General features: G+C 37.6%; 1 protein-coding gene across 1 annotated transcript in view; it reads right to left on the bottom strand.

Moving 5' to 3' along the window:
• Positions 1–20675, bottom strand: part of URI1 (URI1 prefoldin like chaperone) — a 60359-nt gene extending 39684 nt beyond the window's left edge. The window contains exon 1 of the mRNA XM_052656199.1: positions 20583–20675. Coding sequence (XP_052512159.1) covers positions 20583–20675 — 93 coding nt within the window. The remainder of the gene's footprint in view (positions 1–20582) is intronic.
• Positions 20676–20902: the final 227 nt, after the last annotated feature.

The raw sequence follows: 20902 nt of genomic DNA, 5'->3' as shown, positions 1-20902 counted from the left end.
AATACTTGGGATAAAGAGATGCTCTGAACGGCCCATTTTGCTCCCCTGGTGAATTATGATAAAATTTTAAGCACTTCATAGTCAGTTTAAGCTATGCTTATAATACTAAGACAACGAAATTAAACATAAAACTTACTTGTTTTCCTTAAATATATTTCAATAGATTCTTAAGATGCTCAAAAAACTAAGAACACTAACCAGTAAGGGAGGGGAAAAAAAAGAACATGTGAATAGCAACTTAAAAAAAAAAAACCTTTTCAAAGATTACTAATTATGTTTTTAAACTGCCCATTGATAACAAAATTTTAAACAATAATTTCAAATATGGTAGCACCATTTTAGAGAAAGAGAAACTAAGGGATGAAATTACTATGCTTAATATAATGCCACCTGAAAAAGACAGCACTGTTACAGTGTGAAACACTGTTCTCCTTCACTGTTCTAAATACCAATACTGCATCTTATATAAGCACCATGTTTCATCTAAAAATCACAAGTCTTTTTTTTTTTTGGCCTGTCACTAAATTCCTCTATTATAACATTTAATTCCTGAAGTAAATATCTTCCTTTAGGACATTTTAAATACTAAGGCAGCAATCCTGTACCAAAATACATGTTGTAATCAGATATCCAACCATACTACACATTAACTCAGCATAAAAAGTCGGTTTTAGAATAAAGCTCTCTCAATAAGTATCAATCACAGAGCAACACTTAATAACAGTGATAACATATAATAGAGTACTGACTTTACATCTGGAAGAACCAGGCTAAAGCTACATCAATCCATTTCACTGTTTCTGATTCGACAGTAATTATAAAATAGACAAACAGAATTAAATGTAAATTGAAAAAGAAAAAAATCTTCATGAAATCCTTTTTATAAAGTTCTTATTTAACAACCCCATTAAAAGAAGGGACCCAAAAACAGTCAGGATCCTTTCCAATCCCAATGCATGTGTTTCCAAGCATGAAGTGAGCCAAAAGCACAAAAAGAAAAGCCCTGCAAACCATAAGAGCAGAATGTTCATTAACCTCTACATGATAATCCTTTCGTGGCTGCATATTAACTAGTTACATATTCATAATCATTTACATTATTTAAAGGACCTTCGATGAAATTTTCTATGCAATATCCATTAGTGACAGTGTTAAAGGTTATAGAAGATAAGTCTACTTAATGTTTCCAGGAAGCCTTTTTAATTAGTAAATATGTAAATTTGCCACATATGCTTTTTATGTTTAAAAAACAAGTTCCCGGTAGAATGGCATGTATTCTTGCCATCACCCTTTATGATCTTAACTCTCCATTTTGCTGTAGCTATTTTTCCCCCATCCCTTTTCTTTCCTGAAATAAGTTTCCCCCAAGAACAGATATTAAAGGATAAAATAACAAAAATCCACTTCACAATTAACAAGAGAAATTTTCACTACCAAAATATTTTCTTCGCTAAAAGTATTTCTTGGTTACATATAGGGGTTAGAACAGGAGTCTTCAGTTAGACCTTTTCCAAATGTAGGGAAGATATTTTGGAAACTCAAGAAATAAAGGAAAACATGAAAGAGGCAGGTATAAATACATACCATAGCCTTCTGATGATATGTCTACAGTTAAATCTTTGTTTACATGATTTTACATGATTTATAGCCCACCTAATTCCAACAAACATTTGAACCCAAGCAGCTGTATTTATACTCACATCTTTCTAGTTTTCTCCTTTTATTCAAAAAGAAAATATTAGTAAATTTTTATGACTTAGTTGCCCAGGAAATCTGTGGAAAGGAGAAAATCATGATTCATCTGGGGTTTTACAGTCTCTTTTTTTCTGTTAAAAGTAATGCCAACTAACCTTATTTCTTCTGAAATGGACTAGATTAATTATTAAATAAACTGACTATAAGATAGTGAGACTGGTTCTAAAATCAACTTTTGAAAAACACAGTGAAACAACAAAACACATTTCATTACTATACCACTTTTTAAGACACATTCAATCTACCATTAGGAGTGTTTACCAATAGCCCAATTGTTAAAAAAAAAAAAAAATCCTTTGGTACACTTTCTTCATAACTCAAAATTGCCCTTTTCCTAAGAAGTCCCTTGGACTGCAAGGAGATCCAACCAGTCAATCCTAAGGGAAATCAGTCCTGAATATTCACTGGAAGGATTGATGCTGAAGCTGAAGCTACCATACTTAAGCCACCTGATTCGAAGAACGGACTTCTTGGAAAAGACCCTGATGCTGGGAAAGACTGAAGGCAGGAGGAAACGGACGACAGAGGATGAGATGGTTGGATGGCTTCACCGACTCAATGGCCATGAGTTTGCGAAAGCTTCGGGAACTGGTGGTGGACAGGGAAGCCTGGTGTGCTGCAGTGGCAGAGTCGGACACGACTGAGCGACTGAACTGAACTAAGAAATAATAATAACGCTGGTAAATGCCAAGACTTTTTATGATGAAACAGTTCAATAAGATGAGTCTTCACTTCTTAAAAAGAGGAAACTGAAGTTCAGAGATGGAGTAACTTCCTCAATATTACAAACTGCCCGAGAACTGTAAGAGATAAAATCTGTTTTAACGCCAGGTCTATCTAACCTCAAAGCTGATACTCACAGTATTGGACTGTTCTCAACCATCATAAATCTTACCGGGTACAAGGAAAAGCAGCTGCTTTGTATCTGCTTTTCCTTAAAACACTGACTGATGCTGCTACTTCTTCACTTCCTCCACAAACCCACCCACACACACTGACAAGACCTTGCCAATAATGTTAGGAAAAGCAAATAAGCTTAACTGGACCAACTCACTAATAAAAATTTTTATTTCTTCCAATGCCTCATACAACTCCTGGCCCTCTCAAGTCAAGCAACTCAGTATGAATATAAACAACAAATTTCCCAAACCCCACATACACATGTGCGTGTGTGTGTGTGTGTGTGTGTGTGTGTTTTGGGGGGAGAGGGTGGTGGGCCAACCCTATTATATATTTTTAAGGCACTTACAACTAATCAAGTTAGATGCCCAAGATGACAATGATAGTCTACCCAATAACCTATTTTTCTTTAGGTCAGTGTCCAGCTACCATATATACACATTCAATTATAAAATAATTGGCAAATTTTAAAATCAGTAAACTATATAGAATACAGGAATATTTTCCTCTTTTTTCCCTCGGAAGCCACTTTTTAAAAATTATTATAAAGAAAGGAATGAATGACTTATCACGTATTAAGATCTCCATTACATAGCTCCATTTGTGCTATTTGCTTTGGTTAACAGACCACAAGAGGGCCTCAACCTATGAGTTTTCCATGTTAAGAACAGCACATTAAAACCAGACTAGAACAGAAAGGCTAAAGGGTAAGTTTGCATAAGTCTTAAATGATATTTCTCTCAAAAATGCTTCACTTCTAAAACTTCTCTCACTGCACTGCAATTTCATATTCTCCCCGTACAGGTTAATGTATAAAATAACAATCTGAGGATTACACTAATCAGTGCTTTCTACATTTACATGATTTGCTTCTCTTGCTAGACTATGTCTTCAAAATAGATCATATAATTTTGGGTTTTAAAGCTACTGAGTCAAAAAGGAAAAAAATTATCCACGGTGACTAAACCCAAGAGATAGTGGACATGCACAATTATCTGGCAGCTACTTAAATGGCTGAGAATAATTTCTTAAAGGACATACTGTCAATTAATAGATGTATAAATGCCATTACCAAAGTATATAAGAAGTACACATAAAGAAAATTGGTAAAATAGTATAAGTCTTCTAAATAAGCCTCTCTGCAAAGAAGGTCAGAAATGACTACGGGTTCCTAACAAAGAAATAGCAATAAGCAGTAATAAACTATTTCTGTATAAAAATTTTAAACAAATTTATTTTTAAATATGCTAAAAAGTGAAAATAATATAACTACTATCAAAAGTTAACAGTAATTATAAGCTGCTGTTAAAACACTTAAATGTTTTTTTCCAAAATCCAGGAAACTCTAATTGTACTACATGAAAGGTCAATGAGATACAGGCCAGGTCTCCTTTATTCACCAATGTACTCATGTGCAATATAGTAAGTGTGCAACAAGTCCTTTTAAAGGAGTACAGATCTACAATTACTTAGCCAAAAATCTCAGGGAAAGATATTTCTCAATTTAGAACTTTTCATAATTTGTATCTTGCAGTAGTAGAACACCACCCTGTATCAAATACAGTGACATTTTCAGGGAAACATGAATATTCAAAGTAGAATAAAATACCTCACTCAAATCAGTTTCATCAACAAATGAATATGGCAGAAACTTAGGAATAACTTTGTTTTCAGTTTTTAAGACTTCTGAATTGCAGATATGAAATGGTGACCTGTATTTCTGAATGTGAAATACTGTCTCAATTGCAGCTTGCCTGTCTATTGTTTTACTAGAGATATCAATCATTTCTTCTCCATTCCCACACCTTACTTTCTAAAACCTCACCCTCCTGTCATCTGCAACAGGCAGAGGACCCCATTTCTCCATCTGGAGCCAGTGTAAATGGAGAGGATCCACACAAACTGAGCCAATCAAATTTACTCTGGACTCAGAGAGACAGGAGATTACAGATTCTGGACCAGAAAAGGTGACCACAAAGGGATCTGCACAAGCTAAATCTAACAAAGTTCCCCTACAAAGTAACGACATAAACGTACAAGAGAGTGAAACACACACACACACACACACACAAAATAGTCCTATCCCTGAGTTCTTCTAACTTTTTATAGTACTTTCCAAACTTTCTTCCAAGCATTTCTGTGGTTTCTAATTGATTAAGAAAACTTCGTTAAGTAAGCCAGCTACATAGATTAAAATGAGAGTATGCCTGTGAAGATCTCCAAGAAAACAAGTAATTCATTAAAGAACAGAAATAGTAGCTGTTTGCAACCCCATGGACTGGAGCCCACGATGCTCCTCCATCCAAGGGAATTCTCCAGGCAAGAATGCTGGAGTGGGTTGTCATTTCCTCCTCCAGAGGATCTTCCCAACCCAGGATTGAACCCAAGTCTCCCACATTGCAGGTGGATTCTTGACCATCTGAGCCACCAGGGAAGCAGAAATAATAGAATGATGGGGGAAAAATATCCTGACAAGTAAAAAAGAAGTCAAATTGAAAGGCCTTTGCACCAATTAAAGAAGTACATTTTTATTTTAAAGAAACACGAACAGTGACTAGAGCAAAATTAATACTAAATCACTTGCAAGTAGCTACGTAACTAACCTCCAAGTTGGGACAAAGAGTGTATATAACAAACCAGTAATCCTCTGAAAACTGGCAAAGCCAGATGAACACAAAATCATCTCTCAGAAGGCACCTAAGAGTTGCCCAAGCAGTTGGAACAAGAGGGACTAAAATTCAGGAGATAACTATGGAGAATTAAGTTAATGTTCTTTTCTTGGACAATTCAAAGCACAGTGAAGAGGCTGAGAATTATACTTTGTCCTGAGCAGAAGTTTAAAGCAGTCTTGAGAAGGCTGTAGTAACAAAATCAGAGACATGAGAGATCTTAAACATATGGCTGTCTTTTCCTCTCATGGCATGTATGAACTTCTGAAGTTGAAACAGCCAAAAAACTGAAAGTCTGAAAAGCAGAGCTCAGAGAACTGATGAAACAAAACTTAAAGAGTTCAGGAGCCTTTAAGGGAAGAAGTCTGGTGAACAAACTAGGTTTTCAGAAGAAAAGCCAAGAAAGAATCAGATGAAAGCCAAGAAAGAATCAAAGATAGCTGATATTTTACAAAAAACAAAACCCAACCTGCACTCCATTCAGTACCTGCCTGAACTGAGGTATCCCAACTCCTAGTTTATCAACCTAGTGAAGAAAGGGTCAAACTTTTCCAGAGGAAGATATACTCTTCAGGAGTAATCATAATTGTAAAGACTCTAAAATATTAATTAAATTAACATTTAATTGTAAATACTTCGAGTATTTACATTTCTAGCATTTAATTAAAAATAACTACATTACCAAGAAATAGGACCATATGAGCAAACCTCAAAAAGAAGAAAAACAACACAAAATAGAACCAAATAAGCAATCTACATATTCGAGTTAACCAACTAAGACATTAAAATATAATTATTAATATTTTCAAGAAAACAGTGGAAAAGATTGAAGAAATACATGAAAAGAGGGCATATTTCCCTAGACAATTAGTATCTATACAAGAAAAGAATCAAAAGGATAATCTTCAACTGAAACATCTAAAATGAATTCAATAAATGGTGTTAACAGGAAATTAACAAAAAAGTCAGAATTTTGAACTGGATGACATGTCGATAAAAAAATACCATAATAAAAACCCAGAGATTAAAAAACAAAGTGGAAAGTATAGAAAAGACCAATAAGAGACATATGAAACACTGTAATTGAAGATCTACAGAGAGAGCAGATCTGAACAACAAACCTCTACAAGATTTTCTAAATATAAAAGGAAGGTATTAACCAACAGATTTAAGAAGCTCTAAGAATTTCAAGCAAGAGAAATTAAGAAAGAAAAATTATATGAAGGCACAATATAGTTCCACTGATGAAAATCACAAAAAAAATTTTACAATCAGCATGGGAGAGAAAGAGCAGGGAGGAGATACAGTACCTTCAAAGCAGCAGTAAGAAGAGTTCAAACTAGAGATAACTTCAATGAAAACAATGCTAGAAACTGGAAAAATGGGATAAAAATCTTAAAAGTTTCAGTAAAAAAAAAAACTGAAATTTTATAAATTATGTACAGAGCAAACAGATCCTCCAACATGAAGGAAAAGTAAAAACATTTTCCCACAAAAAATTCTGCACCAGCAGACTTTTACTGGAAGAAATACTACAGGTAATTATGTGACGTGACAGAGGAGTTAGCTAAGGCTAAAGCTGTAATCATCATGCAACATATAAATGTATGAAAACAACACACTGTACACCTGAAACTTACACAATGGTATATGTCAATTCTAGCTCAATAAAGACATATTATATGGGCAAAAAGAACTACTACAAGGAGCTATTTGGAGCAATAGAAATTCAGAAAGAATAAAAAGCAACTGTACAGGTAACTGTGTCAAGGTAAGGATAATCAGTATTGATCACAGAACAATTAAATACTGTATTGTGGTATTTAAAATGCATAGAATTAAAATGAATGGAAGCAATAATGCAAGAAGTGCGATAAATAAATGAATATATGTTGCAATCTCTAGGAATAATTTCTCCAGTAAAAAAGCACAGTATAAATATATAATACATTTAGTGCCAGCATCTACATAAAGTAAGAGTACTAGGGTACTATAGCAAAAAAGAATGTATTTTGAACGAGTTACCAGAGGGGAGAAAATAGGGTATGTCTGATTAAATCAAAGGAAGGTGCACCAAAAAATAAAAAAACACAGAGGGGAAAAAACAGGAAAGTGGATCAAATAGAGAAACCTCACCCCTACTGTGTGTGCTAAGTTACTGCAGTCTCTGTGACCCTGTGGACTGCAGCCCTCAGGCTCCTCTGTCCATGGGATTCTCCAGGCAATACTGGAGTGGGTTGCCATGCCCTCATTCAGGGGGTCTTCTCAAACCAGGGATCAAATTTATGTCTCTCCTATCTCCTGCACTGGCAGGTGGGCTCTTTACCACTACTGCCACCTGGGAAGAGCCTTAGACTCACTGGAATTTTTTAAAGAGTAAGAAAATAAGATGAGCTGGCAAGGATGTAGAAAAACTGGAACACTTCAAGTTGTGTGCACTGTTGATGGGAATGTAAAACAGAACAGCCACTGGAAAATAGTATAGTGGTTTCTCAAAAATGAAACACAGAATTACCATACAATCTAGCAATTCCACTTCTGTGTATATACCCAAAGGAATTGAAAACAAAGACACAAAACAGATATTTGTACACTTGTTCACAGCAGCCAAAAAGTGAAATCAACCCATGTCCACAGATGGATGAATAAACAACAAAATGTACAATATACATGCAATGGAATATCATTCAGCCTTTAAAAGGAAATTCTGACCTATGCTGTAATATGGATCAACCTTGAAGGCATGAGTCTAAGTGAAAAAAGCCAGTACAAATGGACACACACTGTACAATTCCACCTATATGAGATACCCAAAGAAATTAAATTCATAGAGACAGATAATGGTAGTTACCAGGGGATGGGGAAAGGGATAACAGAGTGTTATTGCTTAATGGGTAGTATCAGTTTTGCAAGGCAAAAGAAGTCCTGGAGCTGGATGGTGGTGTTGATAGAACCACAATGTGAATGTATTTAATGCCACTGAAATGTACACTTAAAATGATTTAAATGACAAGTTTTGTTATACATATTCTACAATAACTTTTAAAGTAAAAAATAAAAAAGTCAAGTACAAAAATGAAAAAATGAAACTAAATACATGCATTTAGTTTAGGATGACTAAACATCCTACACAAAAGAGAAAGATGTCCAGACTGAATTCTTAAAATCACAACTAAATGCTGTTAGAAGAACGGACTTATACACTTTGTACACAGACTAAAATTAAAAGATGAAAAAATTTATCATGAAAAGAAATAAAAGTAAAATATCCTAATGTAGCCATATCAGTATCATAGTCAATAAAAAATAGCTGAAGGCAAGAAATATCACTAGAGATAAAATACTTCAGAATGATAAAAATGTCCCCTGATAAGGAAGCTATTAAGAGTCTTAAATTTGTATGCACCAAATAATATAACTTTAAAATGTATAAAGCAAAGGCTGAGAAAAGGATAAATCTATAACCACAGTGGAGATTCTCCTTATCTCTTCATAACTGATAGAACTAGAAAACAAACAAACCAAAAAAATTAACAAGTATATCAAATAATCGTCACATTCAGTCAACTTGAACTATGGAACTCAAAACTGCAAAATTCATATTCTTTCCAAATAATTAATGGACAGTAACCAAAAACAGATCATATACCAGGCCATACAGCAAGTCTTAAGTTTCTAAGCAGAACAGAATCAAGTATGACATAAACAATAAAAAAGTAAAAAATACTCACTGTTTAAAAATTAAGGAACATTTTCTAAGTAATTCCCAGGTCAATACATCTCAATAAGAATTAGAAAATATTTTAACTAATTAATAATGAAAATAACATTCAAAACATGTGGGGTGCCTAAGGTAATTATTAGAGAAAATTTTAAAACTCAAAAAATATATACTGTAAAGAAAGAACAGTAAAATCTCTGATTTTTGTGTCTCTAATAGCTTTTGTCTCAAGAAGCTAGGAAAAAATTATAGCCAATGAGAAATTTTTTAAAGAAAAATATAAAAGTAGAAACCAATGAAAATTAAACTTACAAAAGAAAAATCAATAAAATAAAAAACTGGTTCTTTAAAAAGACAGATCAGGATTAATAACTCCCTAGGAAGATATATCAAGAAGAAAAAAGACACACAAGAACTGCAAATAACAGAAATTAAAAAGAGAATATCACTACCAAACCTACAGATATTTCTAAATTTTAAAATATCTATACAAGGAATATACAAGGCCTAGACAGTCTCACTGGAAAATTAGTTCAAATATTTAAGGTAGAATCATACCATTAATACACAAAGTCTTTTTACAGAAGATACAAAAATGATAGTTGTTTTATGAGGTCAGCATGATTCTGAAACCAAAACCTAATATGGACATCAAGGAAAGAAACTTACAACCAATACGATACACAGCCACAGAAAGAAAACACCATACTCTACAGAATTAGAGCCACGACTTAGAAGCTAGCAACGACTTCATGCTAGAAATAGGAGCAAAAATGAAACAGGCCAACCCTAATAAAATCCAAAACTAACTCTCAACCGAGCTGTGTTGGTCCACTAGTACTCTGGCTGCTTAAAGAAAATTTATCCCTCTTTGAAGGATGGTAACAGCATCAGTAGCCTACGATATTTTCACTACACTGTCTGACATCCAATCAAAAATTACAAGGCAGTCTATGAAAACAGGAACAGCAGATGAGAAATCAAGAGAAGAAATAAACAGAAACATAGCCTCATTTAATTTACATACTGCAGTTACAAGACACACTTTTATGATTAATATATTTATGAAAACAGAGGGAAGGTTGAAGATATCAATCAATATAGGCCTCAAATTTATTAAAGAAATGTCAAAACAAATTCTTGAAAGAAATACTGTAACAGAGATTAAGCATTTAGTAAAAGAATTTACCAGTAGATTAGATCTGTAAGAACAAGATTAGTGAACAGGAATAGACGTCAGAAGAAGGTATGCATAAAGCAAGGAAATACAGAAAGGAGAGTTAAGACAGATGAGACAGTGAAAATGTCTAATATGTATATTCAGAGTACAAAAAGTGAAGAAGACAGCGACATAAAACCAGCATCCAGAACAGCAGACAAGAATTTTCTAAACTGACTAGTCATCAAATGATAGATTTAATAAACTCCATATTCAAAGCAGGCAAACCAAATCTGCACATAAGGAAAATCAAAACTATACATCATAATCAACTGCCTAAAAACCAAAGATGGAAAGTCCAAAACCAGATAGAGGGAAGATATACCCAAAATTCTCAGTGAAGGAAACAGTAAGACTAACAGAAGACTAAAAGAAACCAAAGACATCAAAAAGATAATGGAATGGCACCTTTCAAGTGTTGAGGGGGAAAAATCCTCTCCCAGCTCAGAACTAAATAAAAATTACAACAGAATATCAAGAAGAGTAATCTTAATTTGGGGGGATGAGGTGAATTTTTAAGAACATGCAAAAGTAAAATATATGACAATAGCACAAATGAGGGAGGGCTCATGAAACTAAGCCATCAAAAGATTTCTGAACAATTTCCTAAGTGGCAAAATTTCAGAAGATTTTGTGAAAAATTTCCTACTAATTTATGGTAGACTGCAATAAGAGATACTATAATTTCTAGGTTAATAACTAAAATGAAACTAGAAACCATATAACTATAAAGCTAAAAGAATTTTAAATATAATTAAATATTTTAATAACACAAAATAAAGAAATAAAGGAATAATAACAAATGTGACAAGTGGAAAATCTGTGGCAAAATGAGTAAACAAACTCCAAGTGACAGATGAGAAAATTTAGACTAAAGCTATACATTTTCACAAATTAGAAGTGCAAAAATAAAAACACAATCAGGTTACATCAGAATGCTAAAAATTAAAGACTGACAATATTAAAAAAAATACCAACATTTAACAGAAAATTCTCACATAGTATTTTTCAAATAAGGGTTTAATTAAGACAAGTTAGTGGGTGTCTTAAGATAGAAAGTATAGATCATATAGAAAGAACTCACAGGGAACTCTTTGGCAGTCCAGTGGTTAGCAACTGGCACTTCAACCACAGTGGCCTGGCTTCAATCTCAGGACAGGGAACTAAGATTCTGCAAGCTATGAGATGCATCCAAAAAGTAAAATAAGTTTTTAAAAAAGAAAGAACTGACAAGATTTAGTAAATCAGAAGATGGATCAAGGCAAACTGAAAAGATTCTGGTTTGAATAATGTTGCCCAGAATCAGGATGAGTATGGTGCCTATGCCCCAACATTAGAGACAAAGATGATAAATTAATATTAGTAAATGAGACTGAGCTGCTTGTGGGCCATCCAAGTTAAGCTGCCCAACAGTTAACAGATCTGGAAGAGGCCTGGCATACAGGAGTATTCGAGGACATGCAGAGGGAGAAAAGACAACGTCAATAATGAGAAGTATAGGGATTACCAGCATTTAAGCATTAGATGAAGACACTAAAGAGATTTAAGTAGGCACAGAGAAAGGCAGAGCCAGAAAAAAAGAAAAGTCACAAAAGGTCCTACGGTACAGAGAATTTCAAGAGTTTCCCAGGGAACAATTAAAGTTTCAAATAAAGCACAGAGGTCAAGTAAGGCTAGATCTGAGTAAGGGTCCACTGAGTTTGGCAAGCAAAAAACTTTAGACAGAATAATTTCAAAGAAAAGACAGAGGCAGAAGATAGTTTATAGCAGGTTGAAAAGCAAAGAATTAGAAGGAGAACAATTATCACACTACATTAAGCTCTCTGTTAAAATGTTTGCAAACAAATCCCTAAGTCTTAAAATGTTTGCAAACAAATCCCTAAGTCCCTTGAGGGGAAAAAAGAAACCCTGTGTATCACTGTATCTAGGACAGTGCCTGGCACATAACTCGGTCTTGTCTTTTTGTTCTTTGGGGAAAAGCACTCATTTTCTATAACTCTTTAATAGTACTCAATTCACAAACATCAGGAAACCAAACAAGGAACAATGATCAAATCTACACATCAAATGGGATACTTTTTGCTGTACTGTATTAGGATTTCTTTTTTAAGTTTAAAAAAAAAAAAAACCGAAACACATTTAGGGTATTTAGCTTTCAAACACAGTTGACAATTCAGAAATTTTTGTTTTCTGTCCATAATAGGAAAGAGAAGATAACTGACAGAGAAAGACACTTCACCATTAATAAACAGATTACAATATGAATAAAAAAGAGAGCAGCTTTCTTCACCAGCACCATCCAATAGAATTTTCTATTATGATGGAAATCTCCCAACTCTACACTGTCCAATGCAATAGCCAATAGCCACATGTGGCTACTGAACACTTGAAATGTAGCTTCGTAACTAAAAATTTTTTTAAATTTTACTTAATTTGAATTTTAAACTAACAGTCACATGTAGTTAGTGGCCATCATATTGGGTAGCACAGACAGACACAGATGGTGGTGAAAATATAAATGTAAAATAAGTCTTAGGTTATGAGTCTTCAGGTAACAGTACCCTAGATAAACTTTCTCGGGTTTCAACAATGGGGAAGGAGGCAAGATAGCAAAAATGGAAGACATGGACTTCGCCTCTCCTCACAAGCACATCAAGAATACATTTACATGCGGCACAATTCTCAAAGAGCACCTGCTAAACACTAGCAGATGACCTCAAACACATAAAAGGATACGAAAAATCCCATGCAGCCTCATAGGATGATAAAAAGACTAAAAAAAACATAAAAGAAAAACTAAAATGAATAAAAATTGGAAAAATAAATAAATAGGAACTAAAAAAGAGAGGAAAGGGGGAGGAACTGCAGCCCTGACAGGAACGAGCTGAAGGTGAGGAGAAGCTCATGCTCAGAAAAGCCCATTCGCGGTGGGGATGAGCTGGGGCAAAAGGGAGACTAAGGGACCAGAGGAGAATGCAGCAAGCGGTCTACAAAGTAAAAACTGCAGGTACGGCCCATGCTACAGCCCTATACACCCTAGCCTCAGTCATGTATCTTCTGCTGCAGCCAGGGCCAGGGTGCAGGGAAGTGGGGTTTGGAGAGTGGACCCAAAGAGGGGAAGTTGGTTGTGAAGAGAGACCCTGAAGGGACCGGAGTAAGGAGCTCCACAACTAGGAAAGTTTTCGGGAGAAATACAGGCTGCTACAGAATCAAGGTGCCATCGATGAGTGGCACGCAAAGGCCACTGATTCCTGGCCCAAGGAAATATTAACCAGTGTGAGCTCCACCAGAGATCTCCATTACCCAGCTCCATTCAACTGCCTGTAGGCTCCAGTGCTGGACACTTTATGCCAAACAACCAGCAAGACGGGAACACAGTCCCATTGATCAGCAGACACGGTGCCTAAAGTCATACTAAGCTCCTGTGCGTGTGTGCTAAGGCACTTCAGTTGTGTTCAATCCTTGGGAACCCCATGGACCACAGCCCTCCAGGCTCCTCTGTCCATGAGACTTCCCAGGCAAGAATACTGGAATGGGTTGCCATTTCCTTCTCCAGGGTACTGAGCTCACAGACACTCCAAAATACACCACCTAATGCAGCCCTGCCTGTCCGAGAGACAAGACTCAACTCCACCCACCGAAGCACAGGCACACTACCTCCCACCAGGAAGTCGACACAGGCCCCTGGACCAACCTCACCCACCAAGGGGCAGACACCAGAAGCAAGAGGAACACACCCCTGCAGCCTGCGAAAGAGAGACCACAAACACAGTAAGTTTAGCTTAGTCGCTCAGTTGTGTCTGACTCTTTGCAACCCCATGGACTGTAGCCTACCAGGCTCCTCCATCCATGGGATTTCCCAGGCAAGAGTACTGGAGTGGGATGCCATTGCGTTCTCCAGAGGATCTTCCCAACCCAGGGATCGAACCCAGGTCTCCCACATTGTAGGCGGATGCTTTACCATCTGAACCACCAGGGAAGTCCTAACACAGTAAGTTAGACAAAATCAGACAACACAGAAACATGCTGCAGACAAAGGAGCAAGGCAAAAATCCACAAGACCAAATAAATGAAGAGGAAATAGGCAAGCTACTTGAAAAAGAATTCAGAGTACTGTTAGTAAAGATGATCCGAGATCTTAAAAACAGAGTGGACTCATGGATCGAGAAGATACAAGAAATATTCAACAAGGACCTAGAAGAACTACAGAACAAACAGTGATGAGCAGCACAATAACGAAAATGAAAAAATACACTAGAAGGAATCAACAGTGGAATAACTGAGGCAGAAGGACGGATAAGGGAGTTGGAAGACAGAATGTTGGAAACAGCTGCCAAGGAGCAGAATAAAGAGAAAGACTGAAAAGAAATGAGTCTCAAAGACCTCTGGGACAACATGAAGGGTACCAACATTTGTGTTACGGGGTCCCAGAAGAAGAAGGGAAACAGAAACGATCTGAACAAATATTTTAAGGGATTATAGTTGGAAACTTCCCTAACATGAGGAAGGAAATAGTCACCCAAGTCCAGGAAGGTCAGAGAATCCCACACAGGATTAGCCCAAGAAGAATCACATCAAGACACATGTAATCAAACTAACAAAAATTAAATTCAAAGAAAAAATATTAAAACCAGCAAGGGAAAAGCAACAAATAAAATACAAGGGAATCCCCATAAGGTTATCAGCTGATTTTTCAACACGAACTCTGCAGGCCAGAAGTGAGTGGCAAAATATAAAGTGATAAAAGGGGAAAACCTGCAGATTACCCTACCCAGCAAGGATCTCATTCACATTCAAGAGAGAAATCAAAAGCTTTGAGGAGGAGCAAAAGCTAAGAGAATTCATCATCACCAAAACAGCTTTACAAAGAATGCTAAAGGACTTTCTCTAGGTGGGAAACACAAGAGAATAAGACCTACAGAAACAAACCCAAAACAATTAAGAAAATGTCAAAAGGAACATACAAATCAATAATTACCTTTTAAATTTAAGTGGATTAAATGCTCTAACCAAAAGACACAGATGGGCCGAATGGGCACAGAAACCAGATCCATATACACGCTGTCTACAAGAGACCTACTTTAAACCCAGGGACCCATACAGACTGAAAGTGAGGGGATGGAAAAAGATATTCCATGCAAAACGAAGTCAAAAGAAAGCTGAAGCAGCAATACTCATATCATACAAAATGACTTTAAGCAAAGACAATTGTGAGAAATTGTAATTTGGACACTACAGAATGATCAAGGGATTAATCTAACAAAACAATATAACAGTTGTAAATAAATATGCACTCAATACAGGAGCACCTCAATACACAGGGCAAATGCTAACTATCATAGAACAGGAAATCAACAGTAACACAGTAATAGTGGGGGACTTTAACAGACCACCTTACACCAAAGGATAGATCATCCAGACAAAAAAATTAATAAGAAACACAAGCCTTAAATAACACACTAGACCAGACAGACTTAACTGGTATTTATAGGACATTCCATCCGAAAGCAGCAGCATACACATTCTTCTTAAGTGCACACAGAACATTCTCCAGCATCTTGGCTCACAAATCAAGCCTCAGTAAATCCCAGAAAATTAAAATAATCAAAGTGAAAGTCACTCAGTTGTGTCCAACTCTTTGCAACCCCATGGACTATACAGTTCATTGAATTCTCCAGGCCAGAATACTGGAGTGGGTAGCCTTTCCTTTCTCCAGGGGACCTTCCCAACTCAGGAATGGAACCCAGATTTCCCACATTGCAGGTGGATTCTTGACCTGCTGAACCACCAGGGAAGCCCAAGAATACTGGAGTGGGTAGCCTATCCTTTCTCCAGCGGATCTTCCCAACCCAGGAATCGAACCAGGGTCTCCTGCATTGTAGCCGGATTTTTTTACCAACTGAGCTATTACAACACAAGCCTCAGTAAATCTCAGAAAATTAAAATTATATCAAGAATCTTTTCTGACCACAACACTATGAGATTAGAAATCAATTACAGGAAGAAAAACACAAATGCATAGAGGCTTAACAACATGCTACTAAATAACCAATGGATGACTGAAAAAAATCAAAAAGAAATTTAAAAATACCTAAAAACAAATAGATTAGTCCAAAGAGGCTCCTAAGTAGATTTCATTTTTTCTACCAAATACTTAACTGATATTGGTAAAAACTGATTTAGTTAAAAAAAAAGATGGGGGGGAGGGATGATCCAAGTTCTCTCTTGTCCCTGTATCTTCTGAAAATTAACAGTAAATAAAATCTCCAAGGAAAAAAGAAAAGGCAACCATCTAGGATAGATATTTGAATAAACTGCATCAATCCACTCCAGAAAAAGAAATAAACCTGCTTGACTGCTGTTCAAACCAACAAAGAATTGTTAGGCCCAGAAAGTATATAGCAATTAAAAGATACAACATCCCAGCTTTCATTAATTAGGTTTTCATCATAGCCTTTGTTGAAAAAAAAAAAAATCCTATTCAATGCACTCACTCTTAGGTAAATAAGAAATGAAACTGTGTGCTTTTAAAACATTTAGTGGTACATTGCTCAGACAGTAAAGGGTCTGCCTGTAGTGTGGGAGACCCGGGTTCGATCCCTGGGTTGGGAAGATCCCCTAGAGAAGGAAATGGCAACCCACTCCAGTACTCTTGCCTGGAAAATTCCATGGCCTGAGGAGCCTGGTAGGCTACAATCCATGGGGTGGCAAAGAGTCAGACATGACTGAGCAACTTCACTCACCTATATAAAGTGTTAATATGTATATACTGGATTGGCCAAAAAGTTCATACCTGAATGAACTTTTGGCCATTCTAACACAAATAAACATAATTAACCACACCACATACTGTTCTATAATTTTTAATAACTGCATAAAAGTCTCCTCATACCAATCCCCTAATGTTGAATTTTTAGCTTTTTCATTATTATAAACAAATCTGCAGGAAAGCTTTCTGTGCGTGTTTTTGCTAGATTCTTAAAAATAAACAGAAGCTTTCACCAAAAAAATTTTTTTGAAAATGTCAGCAGTGATGCCATTAACGAGAACAATATTTAAATACTTGATCCTATCCATTTACTACAGATGTCATTCATTGAAGTTGTGGATCATCCTTGCCTCTCCTCTGTCTTTCCCCTTAACGTTACTATTTTTCCTTGTTACTCAATGCTCCAAAGGATAATCAAGGAAAAAACAGAGAGAGGGAACCAGGGTAAAATGTGTTATATTCCTTACTTGAATTGAAAAGGAAAAAATTTATGAGCAACATTTAAACCATCTTTACCTGCAACCCAGGGATAGAACCCAGATCTCCCACACTGCAGGCAGATTCTTTACCAGCTGAATCAAAAGGGAAGACCAGGAATACTGGAGTGGGTAGCCTATCCCTTTCCCAGCAGATCTTCCTGATCCAGGAATTGAACTGAGACCTCCAGCACTGCAAGCGGATTCTTTACCAACTAAGCTATCAGGAAAGCCTCTTTATCTAGGAGCCATTGTTAATCAAGATTCCCAGAGAAAACAATGGCCTGAACCAAAGGTATCCACTGAATATAAAGAGCTCATTTCTCTTCTCTGCAATTACAGCCTACTAGGACACGACTGACGGAGAAGGCAACGGCACCCCACTCCAATACTCTTGCCTGGAAAATCCCATGGACGGAAGAGCCTGGTAGGCTGCAGTCCATGGGGTCACACAGAGTCAGACATGACTGAAGCGACTTAGCAGCAGCAGGACACAACTGAAGTGACTTAGCAGCAGCAGCTAGCTACCGGAGAAGACAATGGCACCCCACTCCAGTCCTCCTGCCTGGAAAATCCCATAGATGGAAGAGCCTGGTAGGCTGCAGTCCACGAGGTTGCTAAGAGTTGGACACTACTTCACTTTCACTTTTCACTTTCATGTATTGGAGAAGGAAATGGCAATCCACTCCAGTGTTCTTGCCTGGAGAATCCCAGGGATGGGGGAGCCTGGTGGGAGGCCGTCTATGGGGTCGCACAGAGTCAGACACGACTGAAGCGACTTAGCAGCAAGCTAGCTACCAAAACGGGGGGGGGGGGGGAGGGGGAGGGAGTCATTCAAATCATTTTCTTCATATTTTATTCTCTCACAGAGTCCTTGTAGGGAAAAGCAAGTCCTAAAGCACATTTAATTAGACTTACATAAAGTAATACTAAGTGCTACACTGATACGTCTTTTTTCCCCTTTCTCCTTCAAACAGTGTCCTAACACTTCCTACTAGAGTTCACTGTACTCCTACAGCTGCTAGGTTGGTTTTAAAGCCTAGAGTCCCTCACAAAAATATGACTTATTTATTAACTACTTACTAGATAAAGCTTTCCCACAATGAACTGTAATTAAAGGATAGCTAACTAACCAGTGTATTTTGTGGCCTTATGGGTCTCTCCTGTCCACTGAAGCAAACTGGTTAAAATACTTGTTGCTATTTACTCAGAGACTTTATCATGAACTGAGGATGATCTCACACACCCATGACAGACAAGCACATGCTTGTTTTATATGCCAAAATAACACTGATTTACATCACTCAGTCGTGTCGGACTCTGCAGCCCCATGGACTGTAGCCCACCAGGCTCCTCCGTCCATAGATTTTCCAGGCAAGAATACTGGAGTCAGTTGTCATTTCCTTCTCCTGGGGATCTTTCCTACCCAGGGAGCGAACCCTGACCTCCCACATTACAGGCACTCTTTACCATCTGAGTCACCAGGGAAGTGAAATTAACATTAACACTGCACAGAAAAGTAATTTGGTAACATACTCAACTTTCTACTGAAACTGCTATTTGGGTTCCTACAGGACTGGAACTGAGAAGGGAGGTTTCAAATGCAACTGGATACCAGACCCGAAAGCTGTTCAGAGCACTCCAAACCGTATCCTTTGTATTTCAGACTCACTAACACCAGAATAAAACTAAGGATTTCTCTTTTCAACACGCCAAGTGGGAGAATACATATCAAGTCAGCAGTATGCAACATATACTATGAAGGAGGAGAGAGTTAATTCCTCAGCAGAAAGAAGGGCAATGGGAAAACTCTTTTTCCAGGGTCTGTTTCACATTTTCTAAAATAAAAAATGTAAATAGTTTTTGTCAGAAATCGGTTTCATGAAGGACTGTCTTTTCTTTTTACTTCTCTTGGGGGGGGGGGGGGGGTAAGAAAAATTTTTTGTCTTACAATTTAAATGCAGTCAGTGAACCTGAATTTTTAAACCTCCAATTTGAAGAAAGCCAAGGAAAAACGGCTCTCAGAAAGGGAAATCCAATGCACGAAATAATTTAGAACAAACAGAATATAGTAGGAAAGGTTCCCACAATTTATCCTAGCAGCTTGTTTCCAAGTAAACCAGGATTTTTTTGGTTCTATGAAAAGTCCCTCATCCAGCTAACGATTTGTTTACCCATGTAAGTAGTCATTTTTATACAGAAATGCTCAACAGAAAAGTTAGGGATTCCCAGTGTCTACAGCTTTTGAACAACTTCCTAACCTTTATAACCATGATAATCTCAATAAGATCACAAGACATATATTAAGTAAATTAAAAGTTGCCTTTCAAAGTTAAGAATCTCAAACTTTCGGAGACGGTGAGAAACAAATGATAAGGAACCCAGAGGGGGTAAAAATCTCAGATTAAAAATCTCAGATTAAAATAATACTGTATTTCTTAAATTGGTATACTTCGTATGCAATCCCATTAGGAAATACAAAACTTTCCTCTTTATTAGAAGATTAAAACTTATTTATATAATTGAAGTTAAAATTTAACAAAACACCATTCAATTTTTACATATACGAAACTAAACCTAGAAATGCACAAGAAGCGTTATCACTACAAGAGTATACATTTTAGCAACGATTAGGAGAAATGGCTTAAAAAATAAGGTGAACTCTTCCATTTACAGCGTGTCCTTCACCAAGAATATTCCCACGCATCGCTGTACGCATTAAGGTTTAAAACCCACTTTCATACAGAAGTTAAACAGATTACTACGTCTCTTTTCCCCCAACCCTCTCCTCCCTTCGAAGGTCGAGGGGTCCCAGACAAAAGACAACAAAAGCACGTGACGAAAGTTTCTCCTAACACGTTTTCCAGGCCTAGAGGCTACGCTTCTCCCTCGTTCCGGGTCCGGGGGGCCTGGGCCCAGGCCAAAAGGCTGCGGCCCACTGAGGGCAGCAGAGGGTCGGCCGGGGGTTAGGCCCCAGCCACGGGGAGGGGGAACCGGACGCCAAGGACGCGCCGGGGAGCGGGCGCCTCCCGAGACCACTGGCTTAAGCGCGGGACGGAGAGCGGCCTGTTACCTTTTCCTGCTCCTCACGGAGCCGCGCCACCTCCGGGGCGCGCAGCGGAGCCGCGGCCGAGGCGTGGGGCCTGGCGTCTGGCGGGGCCTCCATGAAGGGGATGCCGGGGCCTCAGCGGGGCGAACGAGTCCTAAACAAGTGTTTATGGAAGCGGCGTGGCCGGCGGCTGCCCAGCGCCCGCGTGCTCGCCCTCATGCACCGCGCGCCCCGCGCTGAGGAGGCCGCGCCCGCCTTCTCCGCTACCGCGGCGACCGCTGCTCGCGTCCGGGCTGCCCGCGGCCGCATCTCACACGCTCATGCCGCCCGCCGCCGCAGCCGCC

This window comes from Budorcas taxicolor, chromosome 18 (genome assembly GCF_023091745.1).
Source record: "Budorcas taxicolor isolate Tak-1 chromosome 18, Takin1.1, whole genome shotgun sequence".
Taxonomy (NCBI): Eukaryota; Metazoa; Chordata; class Mammalia; order Artiodactyla; family Bovidae; genus Budorcas; species Budorcas taxicolor.
Note: the sequence above shows the minus strand (reverse complement) of the source record. Positions and strands in the feature narration are given on the sequence as shown.